This window comes from Mercurialis annua, linkage group LG3 (genome assembly GCF_937616625.2).
Source record: "Mercurialis annua linkage group LG3, ddMerAnnu1.2, whole genome shotgun sequence".
NCBI lineage: Eukaryota > Viridiplantae > Streptophyta > Magnoliopsida > Malpighiales > Euphorbiaceae > Mercurialis > Mercurialis annua.
The window spans coordinates 700174-715542 of NC_065572.1; the positions used below are offsets into that span (position 1 = coordinate 700174).

The following is a 15369-nucleotide window of genomic DNA, read 5'->3' on the forward strand; positions in this document are numbered from 1 at the left end:
ATTAGTGACGTGAATATGCGGTTGCCCAACGGAGAAACAAAAATACAGACTAAACAATACTAATTTTGGTTACATTTACAACAAAATTGAAATCCTTGGCTTCAAACAGGGAACAATGCATTGGCGAAGTGTAAATTCGGCTTATTAATCCGTCAATATATCAATTTAACCATCATAAGGAAGAGGTAGACGGAGAAGGAGATAAGATTTATGTAATTAAATTCTGAAGGAAAATGCCAAAATTTCTTATCAGATGAAACATCAAGGCAATCAACTTTCATGCCAAGTGCTCATCGTAGAGATTAACAAATGGATTAGAGACAATAATGGACTAAAAAAAAGATCTAAAGATTATATTTGCACATCTACACCTACTACTAATTCAAAATTTCCTTGCTAAAACTAGAAACAAAAATTTGGCAAGAACGGGATCAATCTGCACCTGCATCAACAAATTTATCATTTTAGAGACCGAGAAATGCTAATTCAAATATAGAAACAAACAAAATAATGCTAGAAAGTGGTGGGGCATAAATGTTTTAAAATTACTGAAAATTACATCAACTAGGTGATAATCATATCTAAGACTCTACAGCATTACTGATAAGTTCATATATATATTACACTGCTCGAAGTTGGACGTATTCCAATTCATTTCTTAATTAGATTCAATTTTTATGTTATGACTTCTGTTACTTTAACCACATTAATAAATAGTAATTACTTTTTCTTTACCACTTAAAATGGAAATTATATACCTCTCATACAGAAATTTATTCCAAAACTTTAGTAGATGAATGTAGCAGGATTATGAATTACCTCTAATATGAATGGTTTGATTGACATTTGGAGACCCCGTTGTGGATGGTTGAGCATTGGATAATAATATTGGTGTCAAAGGAGGAGAGTTTATATCTTCAATCATCTCTAAACTCCGCACACTTTCTAATGGCTTTGACAAATTCATTGCTCTGCTCGAGGGTATGGAGAAACTGCGAGTGACAGCCTGGGAAGGTACTGGCAACGGAGATGCTCCATTCCATACCGAAGATCTACCCATAGTAGGACGCATATGTCCTCTAGACACCAATGGAGCTGAATGACCAACAAAACTTGTATACTTTGAAGACTTGGAGGTTGCACTGGATGGAGGTCTAGGTAGCTCATGAAGCTCACTTATTCTAGGCGATGACACAAAAGTAGGGGAAGCAGTTGGAGATAGCTTAGGAGATACTACAGGAGATACTTTAGGTGATACCTTCGGAGATGATGATGGTAATTGCACAGTTGGTTTTTCTGAAAGAGGTCCAGAAATTGACCCAGCAGGTTCTGCTAAAATTGGTTTAGTTGACCACGCCTTACTTGTAATGGGACCTGAGAAGGCGTATCTTTTAACCTTCTTAAAATCAGAAGCAGCCGGTGGGTCAATCCTCGAAATGAAATGTCCTTCTGTTTGAGGAGGGGGTAACTGAGTGGAGGAAGAATATTTGTTACTTTCCCTGAGCACTGACTCAGCATCCTGGACCATAAATCTAGAAAATTTCTCATCTCCTACTAGTTTTTCACGTTGCTTTGGTTCCAGAGGAGATGAATGCCACAAATTTTGTGTTTGTCCATTCAAATTTGTCTTTAATGCTTGAGGAACTAGTTTACTTGATCCTGTAGAATTTAAAATCTTTGTATCAACCGGAGTGGGGAGTACATACGCATTAAACCTTTTTGAAAATGATGGCCGCAGCTGTTTGATTGCCTCAGATGGATTAGATTTAATATCTGCAAAGATTGGGGCAGATTGGCTGCCTATCCTAACATCTCCTCTAAAAGAAAAGGATTTCCTGTAGTTTCTATCTCGATTTTCCTGTAATCATGTGCAATAGATTTACAACAGACACTAAAAGTGCTTTAATATTGGATATGGGGTCTTCAACAAATAAAACATGTAAACAAATAACCATGCACAAAACTCATTTAATTTCAAAAAAAAGTCCTAGTTCACATATGAAAATGCAATCCAAAAGTTTAGCAAGAACAAAATCATTCATATGAGCATCCATGACAATGCATAAAGACTAGTAATCCTCAGTTAATATTTATTTAAATTTCAAAGCAATTCAGTTGGTTATCAGTTCAAAGCACACAAGGAGAGTCACTTGATAAAAGTAGTAGCATGAATTGGAAAAAAGGAAGGGTTGGTTTACCTTTAAAGCATCTGAAGTCGCAACTTGGGGATATGTAACATCCACCATATCCAACTGCATAAATTGTCATACAATAAGATGAAGTTCTAAAGAATAAGTAGTATCGTAAAGAAAAGCTTGACCAAACCTTGGCATACATAATTAACAACCTATAATTAGCTGAACAGGCAAAGTACAATTATTTTTCATAAATGACTGTAATACACAATTTATTCAGTTGATACTTTTGTTTAATATATATCAAGCTAAACTCCTTATGCGTAATTTTTTTTCATAATACTCTAAACATCTTTTGAATCATATGATAAGATAGAACATGTAGCTTCCACAAGTTAAGTGCAAGCATCAACAGGTCCATCAATAACCTCAGGTTTGTATAGATTTTGCAAATAGACATAATAAATAACCTCCTGTGAGACTTTCGTTATCAAAAGTATTGCAAAACTAAAATTAAATTAGCTGCCCTTAAACTACAACAAAGTAAACTTTTTTTACCTCCATTGGATTTCTTGACGTAGAAACATCTTGCTCAAGGTCATTTTGGCCATACTCAAAACTCAATTCACCATCATCATGCTCATCATAAGTATCATCATCTTCTTCATTATCGTCATTGTCATCATCATCTCCATCATCGTCTTCAAGTCCATCAAAGAGGTAATCTATATGTTGCTGTTCGGCAACCGATTTCACATATGGCTCAAGTGCTTCAAGAGATTTAAGACCTTTCTTGAAGAAGCGCACCTGTGTCAAGAAGAAAAAGTCAAACGGGCGTAAAACAATGTCCGAAAGGACAAGAAAATTGGCATAAGAATAAAAACCTGGGCAGCATAGTGCCGTGCTGCTTGTGTAAATAGACTTCGTGACTGCCCTTGCTTTAGTGATTTCAGACGAAAAACAAATAAGGTTGACTCTTCATCATATTCATCATAAGCTTCTCGTAACTGTTGCATAGAAAAGGTCTCCGCCTTCCCACTTCTTCCCCTTCCTCTTTCTTGTTGCCTCATTTTCATGTACTCGTAGACATTTCTGTAGATAAAGTGACAGAATAAGAACTCTTTTCTATCATAATTATGAGATGAACACTTTGGGGATTGTACAAGAAATTTAGATATGACCAAAAGTAGGGGTCTTGAAAATTAGTCCAAACCTTTTCTCATCACATTGTCGCTTCATCTCCTGCATGAGTAGAGAATAAATACTTAGCCAACTGAATTTACATATTTAAGCGAGAGAATGATTCGTAATTGAGCTTGTCTGTCTATATACATCTATGAAGTCTAGCTGAAAACTCAGCTAAGCCTTAGCCCATAATTTGACGGGTAAACTATATTGATTTTTTTCTCCATTCTACACATTTTCCGGGATACAACTTTGAAAATTTCCTTTTTCTGCCATTTGACCTCCCTATTAGACAAATTTTCTAATCCATCAAGCACAAGACAAAAACCACATCAATCCTAGTTGGAATGTTATGATTTAAACAAAACATGTGCAAAATGATTGTAGCAAGATACGTATGAAAAAGACTTTAGATCAAGTATGTAAGGAAAAAAAAGATAACTTAGAGGTGAGAAGGATAATGATAAAAGATGGAACTTATGCTTAGGAAAAAAAACATCATTTTAAATTTTAATTGACCCAATTGGAATACATATCAATGAATTTAGAAATATACCTCAACATTTCGAAGTTCATTGAGAAGAGACTCCGACGGAACTGTAATTGTCTTGAATATGTGAGAACGCTGAAACACATATTCACACACTTCATTACAAAGTCAAAGAAAGTTAATACTTAATAGTGATAAATGTTTATAATAAGACTCACATATTTATCAAGATGTTTCTGGAGTTCAAAGTGCACTTTTCCCAACATCAGTAGTACTTTATCTGCACACAACGAAAAGATTTCAACTTCACTGACTGTTATTTTAGTCGACACGTTTTTGGAATGAATAGCCTTGTGGAATAACTATGCATTTATGGGCCCAGATAATTAATGAATTTATCTAAAATTAGCAGGATTTAAATAAGTATGGACTTGAATAATGCTTAATCAAATTAATTGATGATTGTAGCACCGACTAAATGAACATAAATATTCCTATAACCTGAAATAGATAAAGCATTCTGAAATTGAATTTGATCAACGGAAACAAAATCAAGCAAAACAAGCTTTTCCTAATTATACATTCTTTAAAAAAAAAAAGGACAGTCATAATAACTATGAAACTGAAGTTATAAACACAATCAGCTTGATCTCTACCTTTCAAAATTAAGTACATTTGCGAGTGATAATACACAGAATATTATGATCTAGATTTATCATGCATAACTCAAGCATCCAGCATTATGATAATTACCATGAACAAGAATTATCTCCTGATTTAAACTATATTTAGCTCACAAAAAAAGGGCGGGGGATGAACTTGTGCATAGTTTAGATGCTGAAGGTCTTAGAGAAAAACATGTCACACTATCCAGATCAAACAAAACAGAATTTACCGCATTCTTCATCATCATTCAATGATGTTCTCTTGAGAAGAGAAGCACCCATTTCATGTAATGCTTCTGAGAATTCTGAGAAAAACAATTTTATATAAGAACATGATATCAGGAAAAAAACCGAGAAAAAATGTGAGAAATTAAAAGAAAAGGAGTACATACCAAATGCACCATTAGCAGTTGCTGCAGCTCCAGAAAGGAAGCTATCATAGCAATCTCCCATGTTCTCCATATCCTAATTTAATTTAAAACAATTAAACTAAAGGTACAGATAGATAAAAATAATAATTTATCTATGAACAATCATTAAGTATTACATATTCAATCTACAATACTTAGCTGATCCAAACTACTAGCTCTAACTAACAATGATTCTGAATTAAAAAATGCAAACTTAGCTAATTAAATAAAGCAATAATTGCAGATTAAACCAAATCAATTACATTAAATAACTCTACTACCACAAAATACATTTTTTTCTTTTTTCCCCCCCTCAAATTATCTACATCAACAACAAACAAACCAAACAATTTCAAAATCATATCGAACAAAATAAACAGATAAATCTAATCGCGGAATTAATTATTAATGATAAAAAAATTACCAGAGAAGCTTGAGCAAGCTCATCAACGGGAGTAGAAGGATGAGAAAATTCTCTCCCGTCATTGCTGTTGTGTTCGCCATGGCGAAGAGCAAATTCTCTCAATTTCTTGAGTGACGTTTTCATTTTTTTTAATTTAGTTTAATTTAATTTCTCACACAGACGGAGTAATTCGATATATAAACTGAAATTGAAATTGAAATTGAAAAGAAAATGCGATTTGAATTGAATAAAATTGAATCGGTTTCAATATGTTTTTTTGTCGAACTGCGACACGCAAATTCACATACACATTCAATTCAATCCTCTCGCTCCTTCGACCTTTTTCGTTGCGTCACCTACAAACATATGACTCCCACTCTTCATATTTTAATATCTTTGACCGTAATATAGTAATAATTCTTGATTAAATTCATCGATTAATTAAATATATTTTTTAATTTCTTTCTTGATCATTTTTGCTTGCTTAAAATGTTATAGAAATGATTATATGGTCAAATGATACATTCTCTTCTTCAAAAAAAAAGTTTTAATTAAATGATTTCATAAAGTAAAAAGGTGAAAAAAATTATAGTCATCATACATGTAAACTTATCTTTTTTGAGAGATCCATACATAATTACAGATAAACTTTAAATCTTAGTCATCTCTTGTTAAAAGTTAAAATAGAGTTATTGGAAAAAAAAGTTCTTTTTTTTACTTATTCAAATTTTTCAAAAGTTATAAATTTATTTTTATTTGGTCAATTCATTCAAAATCTATCCAATTTTTTAAAATTAATTTAATCATACCTACATAACAATTTAATATGTAATCATTTTAGTTAAAACTAAGTTGCCGATTGAAATATCACGTAGTTCGGATATATTATAAGTTCATGTTTAAACTTGACACCCAATGTAGATATAATAATCGATTTTGAAAAACTAGATAGATTTTTCGTAAACTAGTCTTGGATCAATTTACAACTTTGAAAAGAGTGGATACATTTAAAAAAATAGTTTTTTTGATAACATTAGACGTAAAATAGTTGTCTTATTAAAGTCGATTCTGATTTTTCCTTTCTGTCTTGGTAGAGTAAGATTGTTTTTTTGTACATTTTTTTTAGGCATTCCAAATGAATAATTCAATAGTTTATAGTATTGAAAGTTTGACCTACTAGAATTTATATGTTCTTTTTTATCATAAATCTATATGATTTAAATGCCGAACATACAAGTGGAATTATAAAAGTGAAAAAGAATGAGGGCAATTGCAACATTGACTATGATAAAATCTATTTAATCATAATAAAACATCATATTTGACCTGTTGTTTTATGTTTTTTTTTTCTTCCAAGAATTTGTTTTATTTTTGTTTAATTTCAAAAGGGTTAAGATACAAAAATGGCCCTAATATTTACTCTTTGGCTCACTTGGCTCCCTAATATTTTTCGAGTCTCAAAAATGACCCTAACGTTATCAAAGTGGGACAAATATGCCCTCCGTCTAACGGTAGCATGTTTGAACGTTAACTCGGTTGATGTGGCATACAATTAGTCGTTGCCCTAATGTTTTTCGAGTTTTTGAGACCCTAACGTTACTAAATTGGAACAAATATAACCTTAACGTTATAAAAGTGGAACAAATGTACCTTCCGTATTGGACAGAAGGTACATTTGTTCCACTTTGATAACGTTACGGTTATTTTTGAGACTCGAAAAACATTAAAGGGCCAAATGAGTCACAAAGTAAACATTAGGTCATTTTTGTACCTTATGCCATTACAAAATCTTCAATTTTAATGGCTTTACCAGCACCAATACTAAACTTGGCAATTGATTTTTTTTATTCGTGCATCTTATGCTTTTTGTAAGTTCCGTTTTGTTATTATTTTCCATTTCACATAGCTTTCGCTAAAAAAACAAATATGAGTATTCTTAGTGGTTGAATTGTGGTCGTTAATCAAAATTCCATCAACATGTGTGGACCAAGACATACCGCTTAATTTTCTTAGTCTTGTTGGCGTTATAGAAATCATTATTAGATTCATACTAAATTTTGCACCAGAGAAGACCACTTAAGAAAATAAAAACGACAATTTAAAGACTTGATAGACTTTCTATGGTCAAAAAAGCCTGTTTTCTTGGTATCTAAGTTGATGGATTTAAATAATATCCATGAGTTTCCTAAAATGTTTCTTCTTCACACTGGCCGGCAGTGGGAAAGTGGAAAGACCATGTTCATATACAAGCCAATTGAAGCTCTATGAAAATGATTTAATAACAATGACGGATATAAACGGTCAGCAGGAATGGGGTTCAATAGAAGTTTCAATAGACCAATAGACCAGATAATCCAATCTTTTTTTTATTTCAATCATAGCTTTAAACCTCTACAATTTTAGCCTCTCCATAATTTTAGCCTCTCGATAATTTTAGCCAATTCATAGCGACATGGTCTCCACACTGTGAAAAGATCATAAATCAATGCCGACATAGCAAGGCCTAATGAACAAGGAAATTTAACCTTTAGACCGTGCTGTCAAAAAAATCAAAAATCATGCCGACATGGCAAGGCCTAATGAACTAGAAAATTCAACTTTTCACAATTCTAACCAAAGCTTCAAAATATTTGCAATTTTAGCAATTTTTGGCCCATGGATTCTAAACAAAGAAAGAAAATGTTTCAGAAAACATCTAGGACCCTTGGATCCTACATTCTAAATCAACAATAGTCAGACTTCTTCTATGTTTGTTACTGATGTGCTATAACTTCTGTGTATTCTACTTAAAGACCTCCCGTGCCAAGTATTTACCAAATAGCTCAAAGACAGTATAGGTTTTGGAGAAAAACAAAATAAGTGAACAAAACATGCCATTTGAAGATTGATCTACAGAGCATCAACAAACATTTCCATGAACAAAAATGTAGCATATAGAACACATGTAAATTCAAACTTCGGCTTATGAAAATTATAGGCCTAAATATGACAATACAGTACACAAAACTTCTTCTGTTGTCATCATTCTCCATGTTATTCAATGATCATTAACATTCAGTGTTATTCAATGAGGTATTCCTTCCAAGTCTTCCTCAGAAGTGTGTCAAGAAGGGTAAAAAAAATACAGTCTCTAGATAACCTGAAAAAAGAAATTAAATAGTATCTATTTTCAACGAAAGACCAGGAAGACAGATGAAAAAAGAAAAATAAGCACAAAGAGAGATTAATAGCGCCCTCCCCAAAAAGCAAGAAACCATCAACAAACTAACCTGAGCTTCAAAAAGTTTCAGGACTGAATCAGTATTGATTAAGCTGATGCAGCCACTGGTACAGATCTGTAACAAGCTCTCTTCGCTGCACGGACAATATCCTCAATCTACACAGCCATAAGCCAACTATAAATAACTTAGCCAAAAAATGCAGCATTTATTAACATTTATAAAAATGACAATCATTCAAATTCCAATATCACAAATTGAAGCTCTTTTCAAAATAATACTTTATGATAATCAATTAAATTGATGAACAGATGGTTAACCCAAAAGAATGAAAACTAAAATTTGGACCTGAGGTACAGCCAATCTCTCAAGGTTGGCTGCATATGGCATGGGAACATCAGCTCCAGAGATTCTCTCAACTGGTGCATCAAGATAACTGAAACTGTCCTCAACAATTGAGGCACTGTAAAAAGGGGGAAAAGTACACATTTGAATTTTTATATGATGTCCGAGTAATTTAATAGCAAAGGATAAATATAATGATGGATAGAAGAAAACCAGATTTCAGCCCCAACACCATGTTGTGGGAATCCTTCTTCCACTGTCACTAGTCTATTGGTTTTCCGGACTGAAGCATTGATTGTGGGTCTGTCTAGCGGCCTGATGGAGCGCAAGTTTATTACCTGTATAGCAGATAATTACTCTCATCAAGGGGTAGAAGTCCTCTGTTTTAGAAAGCTTTATGCTCAATATTAACTTACCTCAGCGCTGATTCCTTCTTTTGCAAGTATCTCAGCTGCCTGTTCAGCAAATAGATGAATTGAATGAGATGGTAGAGATATTCCTCAAACAGACGAACAGTGACTGTTATAACACAAATAATAATCTCCAAACAAATCGATCCACATAAGAATGCAGAGACAATAAACTGTGAGATCAACCAGAATACTATCTGTCGAGCAGCACCAAAGGTTCCACGACAGGGAGACTAAAAACAATTGTGCAGATGTTAAAAAAAGCAGAAATCCAGTAATTAACACTTACACAAGTTCAATCCCTTAAAGTTACACAAACCGAAATGCCGAAGCTGCCACATTGTGGGCAGTCATTATACCTCGTTGATAAAGTTATAGAAATCAGAATCCCAGTTGCTCAGGCAACAAAATTTCCAGCAATTTGACTAATTAATGTTAAGCGAATAAGCTCTTAAGCAGATTGACTTAGTGACACTCATTAGTTACACAATTTTTACTCTGCATTTTTAATTTTGATTTATGTATCTTCTCACCTCAAGATAACATGTCTAGTGCACCAATCTACCATGCGTGTAACTCAATTAATACATTGTCTTTACTCTGCATTTTCAATTTTGATCTATTAATCTTTTCACCTCAAGTTAATTTAGGCCTAGTGCACCTATCTGCCATATGTAATATTCAAAAACATGCCAGATACAAATAAGACGCATTTTCATAAGAATTAAACGTAATGAAAACGAACCTTGAGGGAATATCCAACCATTTTAGAGAAGGCTGTAATGGTGACATCTTTTCCTTCTCTCTCAATCTGTTAAAAGAAGACATTTATACAGTCTAAATGGCATGATGATAGAAGAATCACTGCAAAGAGCCAGAGACTAACTGCAGAAAGATTTAGATGAGTAATCTTCTAGAGTCCAGAATGGTACCTTGGCTTTTCCTATTGGAAGGCAGAAACTGGAGTCGAGTACTTCGGCTGAAACAGGAAATGACTCACCATATCTGAAGCACAACATATCTATCAACATTCACAATATTAAAACGATAGCATTGTTGACAAAGAAACTATTATGAATACTTACAACAGCTCATTTTCAAGGAAAACAACAGGATCAGGGTCCCTTATAGCAGCTTTAAGAAGGCCACGGGCATCTTCAGATGAGTAAGGGGCAAGCACTTTCAGTCCTGGGCAAGAGGCATACCATGACGCATAACACTGCAAAGAAATCAAACGATGCACCATTAAATGCCTCCCTAGTCTTCATAGCAAAAAAAGAAATGAATTACAAAGGAAAGCTCTGGAGATATGAAGAAACATAAATATACAGGCTTAGCACACTACAAGTGAAGAGGACTAAAAAAAATTCATGTGCAGATACAGAAAATAATACGGCGCATGAGTCGACTCTTAACTCAGAAACTAATGCATCACTGAGAAAGCAAACACACGGAGTATACAATGACAGGTAGAAAATAAATCATTAGAAGTTCAGAACCATACATGAGAGTGCTGGGCACCAACTCCTGCAGCTGCACCATTAGGTCCTCTAAAGACTATGGGTACAGATAACTGACCAGCGGACATGTAATTTGATTTTGCAGCAGAGTTAATAATATGGTCAATTGCCTGCATCCAACGCATAACAGCTGTATCAATTAAACAATGAACGTAAAATTATTCCATCCTGTCACCCAAAACATGGTTTCATGCAACCAAAAGACTAAAATACACCATAAAACACAAATCTACCTGCAAAACCTTTAGCTAGTACCAATTCAAAAATAAATATTCAACTATAAGTTTAAACAGAATAAATTGTTTCAGGGCTAGTCGTAAACAGTATATCAACCAGCTACAAACCTGCATAGAGAAGTTAAATGTCATAAACTCAACAACTGGCTTGAGACCATGGTAAGCAGCACCAACTCCAATGCCGGTAAATCCAGCCTATTCAATGCATAAAAATAAAACATGTTAAAGACAAAACTGTACGAATATACAAATATGAATTAATCATTGAAATGAAAAGTAAGAACGGTGACCTCAGTAATAGGAGTATCAAGAACCCTTTCAGGGCCATACTTATCCAAAAGGCCTTTAGATATCTACAAAAACAACAACATGTACATCAGTACATGAATTGGGCAACTAGTGAAATTCATCAAATTAGCTCTGTGGTAACTAGTGAACAAGCCTAACCTTATAAGCACCTTGGTATTCTCCAACCTGCATTCATTCCACATAACCAAAAGTCTAGTATAAGCATCTTCAACTATCAAATCCGAAATCGAGTAAAATATACTAATAAAATAAGATTATTCATTCCAATTAATTTATCTGACCTCTTCCCCCATTAAAAAAACTTTAGGATCAGCAGACATTTCCTCATCAAGAGCAGAATTCAATGCATCTCTAACCGTCATCTACACATTACAAATATCATATAAATCATTATAGCAACAACAAATTCAGTACATGAGATCTGAATGTATTATATTAAGCTGCAAAAAGTGCAATTAAATAAAATAAAATAAAACCTGAAGCCTAAATTAGACAAAAAGAGCCAGATTATTTACCTCTTTGGCGGCGGATGAGTAAGCCCTCCATGGACGAATCCTCTGCAAAGACTGCTCAAAAGCCTGCAAAAAAATTCATTAAAAATATAATCAAATTACATATGATAAAAAAAACTGAAATTATATCGCAACCAGCACTCACTTTTTGTTTTATAACCCCAAACATACTTCTCTAATCTTCCTTCTTCTTCCTCCACTCGATTACTGCAACAATAATAACGCAGCTAATTAAAATAATAACAATAACTGAGCAGCTCGAGCTAATTGAAAACCCTAGATTTATCTGGTAGTGATGAAGCGACGGAGAAATGATAAACGGTGGAGAATAAAATGGATTAAAATGGTATAGAAGAGAGAAAACAGACCTAAATTTTCTTTTGCTTGAGAATTTTAATCGAATGTTGAAGGAGTAGATCCGATCCGGTTAAGATTAATTTTGGGCTATCAAATGAATTAAACCAATATGTGTCATGCTTTAATTTTATTGATCTTTTTCTACTGACTTTTTTTATTGTTAATTTAATTTCTATTGGTGGCGGGGACTTAACTGTTAATAAATCATATCCTTGGGGGCTAATTCGAAAACAGCCACATGAAGTGACACTTGGAAAGTCAGAGGAGCCATTTTATGGTTGATTAAAGTGGCAATTGGCCCCTCAACTATAAAAAATAAACAATTGTCACATATTTTAATTTTATTGATCAATTTAATATAAAATTTGATTCATATAGTTAATTTATTCAGTTTTTGCACCACGCCCTACCAACTAACAAAATACTATTAGGGCGAATACCAAGTACTAGGGTCAAGTGTAAAAATGGAATAAATTGACCATATAAATCAAATTAAATATTAAATTGACCATAAAATTAATTGTTCATCACTTGTAAGTTAGAGAGGAAAAATTGCCACTTAAAATCTTTTGATTTTAAGAAAACTACTTTAAACATTTATTTGTTTGAAATTATGTAAATTGCTTTAATCATATAAATTATTGTCATTTCATGGGTTTAGATCTCAACTATTATTTTCTTTATAAATTTATAAAATTGTTATTTCCTCCTTACATTTCGTGTAATCTTAAATGCAACTAATATATATTGTTATTTTATTAAAAATGTATTTCTATCTATAACATATCATTTATGAATTTCTTTAAAAAAATACATAATTTTAACAACATATCATCAGTACAAACTTTAAATATCTAATAAACTTTTTAGTACTAATAGGTATGTTACTGTTGAGAAATTTTTAGTACTAATAAATTTATTGTTAATAATTTCTGCTGTATTTTATTGAGGAACACAATTAATTTTATCATTTTTATGGAAAGTATCATATAATTTATCATTTGTAAGTACACTATCCTATAGCTATTATCTTGAAAGAAAAAAAAACAGTTTCATCGCTAGTTGCGATTGATGGAATACGTTGTTTTCTTAATAGAAAAATATGAAGAAATACACAAAGATGATTGGGAAAACAATAAAAATTAGCTGAAGGCTATATGAACAAGTAATTCCAAGCAAAAGGAATAAAATTTACATTAAATACAAAAATGAAGCCATGTAGTCCTATTCATTTAAGGACTAATTACATAAGATGTTCCTAATCTTCTATAATCGGCTATTCTAATATCTATACTTTAAAGATGTGTATTTTAACTTTTAAAATAATATCAAAGAGTGAGTTTGATCTTTTTTCGGCATTGATTGTACAAAGGCTTGATGATTAATTAAACACAAACGTTTAGCGAAAAACTCAAAATAGTTAATCTTGAGGATCAATTATCTTTCAATTTTTTGTATTTTAGTTAGTAATTTTTTTTCACTTAACTTTCACTTTTTTTATTTTTTTTATTTTTCGAATAAAAATGTTCAGGTGATTGTTGGAATTTATTTATTTTCACCTAAAAACTTACTATGTATGCATAGTTTGGCCGAAAAACTCATTTTCAAAATAAAAATATCTATGTGTGATACAATTTTTAAGTAAAAGTAATAAAATCTGGTTATCATATGTCAGCTTTCGGCTGCCAACAGAGCATTTGTTTTCCAGAAAATACCAAAATAAAAAAAAATGAAAGTCCAGTGACATAAAAAAATAAAGTCTAACGATTGAAATGAAAAAAAGTTGAAAGTTTAATGACCCTCTGAATCAATTACCCAACAAACTCAAGTATTTTTAAATTTTTTTATATCAATGATAGTTGACTTTAAGTTGAAACACAATATACCAACATTAATTAATTTGGCCATAATTAAAATAAATAAACGCTATAATTGATACAATTAAAAAGCTTGAATATAATATCGCTAAATCGTTTGAATTTATTTAATCATTAGTCTATTATAAATAGATGATTAAGGATTCATCGTCTGTTCATTTGAATGTTATGACTTATTATAGGGAAAATGACACAAATACCTGAAAATTGCAACTCATTAACATTTGTACCTCACAAAATATTAATGTGCAGATATCTCTCAAAACAAAATAAAACTTTTCATAAATACATCAAACTTCAACATTAGCTGATCTAATTATAAAATAGGACAGCGTTACCCTTCATCTATCATTATTTTCTATCTGGTTAATTTTGACAATTTCAGTCCACCGCCAAAAACCGCCGACCACCTCCGGCCGACCTCTAGCCATCTCCAACTAATTTTCTTAAGAAGGTGATGTAATCCTTAATGTATGTGGTGTATTCTTTTTTCTGATTTGGGTTTTTAGCAGGAAATTTGCACACACAGTTGAAGGACATGACGTTCTTATCCTTGCTACCGTCGACGTTGAACGTTGCCGATGTCGCTTTCATTTCCACTGCTGCCGTTTACGATAATCAATCTAATATGCTTAGATTCCGTTCAATTGCACCGAAACCAAGCATATCGAGCTTCGATGACAGTTGAAATTGGAGAAATAAAAATGGGTTCCTCTGCTCAAAGTCAAAATAATAGTTCCGGTAACAAGATAACCAACGCCGACAGGAAAGAACGGTGGTGGTTTGTATTAATTATGGTGGGGTTGTTTGTTAGGTATTTGTTTTTGGCTATGGGAGAGCAGAATAAAAATGGTAAAACTCATGCTTCTGCTTTTACGGTGAAAATGGTAGATGTTCAAGTGACTTTCAACATCAATTGGAGGAGTCGGACTGTTATTTTCTCTATCAAGCTACTAAAAGCTATATACAGCGTCAACTTTCTACTCAGGCCACCATGATCGGCGGTGGATTGTGGTGGTGGTTTGTTGCTGAGCTTGAATTTTTAAATTTCTTTTAAGAGGATTTTGAAAAAATTATAGTCCATGTATGCTTCTTGCTATTCTGGTATCATTTGGCCTTTGAACTCTTTTCCAAATTTCATCTTTTAAATCAATTCATGTTTTTCTATATATTGCTTGTTTTGATGTTTGGTAATGTTCAAAATGACAGTTTTCTTACAAAAGAAGATGAGAAAAACAATAATAAAAAAAAGAGTTAATATGAGGTTACATAAAGAAATAATAAACTGAAAATCAAC

The 15369-nt window shown here is 32.6% G+C and overlaps 2 protein-coding genes across 2 annotated transcripts; both read right to left on the reverse strand.

Annotated features, from left to right (window-relative positions):
* Positions 1–198: 198 nt before the first annotated feature.
* On the reverse strand, positions 199–5711 carry LOC126673477 (uncharacterized protein At2g33490). Its single transcript, XM_050367632.2, has 11 exons — positions 5310–5711; positions 4868–4940; positions 4706–4780; positions 4029–4090; positions 3877–3945; positions 3349–3377; positions 3020–3227; positions 2694–2942; positions 2199–2252; positions 820–1858; positions 199–442 (listed from the first exon to the last, which is right to left on the reverse strand). Exons 1-11 carry the CDS (start codon positions 5430–5432, stop codon positions 432–434), a joined length of 1992 nt encoding a protein of 663 aa, XP_050223589.1. The 5' UTR covers positions 5433–5711; the 3' UTR covers positions 199–431.
* Positions 5712–8144: 2433 nt separating this feature from the next.
* LOC126673977 (pyruvate dehydrogenase E1 component subunit beta-1, mitochondrial) lies at positions 8145–12337 on the reverse strand. The gene is made up of 16 exons (XM_050368314.2): positions 12207–12337; positions 11984–12045; positions 11842–11904; positions 11608–11688; positions 11465–11491; positions 11308–11370; positions 11126–11212; positions 10766–10891; positions 10347–10480; positions 10194–10266; positions 10007–10072; positions 9268–9306; positions 9065–9189; positions 8855–8969; positions 8558–8664; positions 8145–8427 (listed from the first exon to the last, which is right to left on the reverse strand). Exons 2-15 carry the CDS (start codon positions 12005–12007, stop codon positions 8596–8598), a joined length of 1092 nt encoding a protein of 363 aa, XP_050224271.1. The 5' UTR covers positions 12008–12045; positions 12207–12337; the 3' UTR covers positions 8145–8427; positions 8558–8595.
* Positions 12338–15369: the final 3032 nt, after the last annotated feature.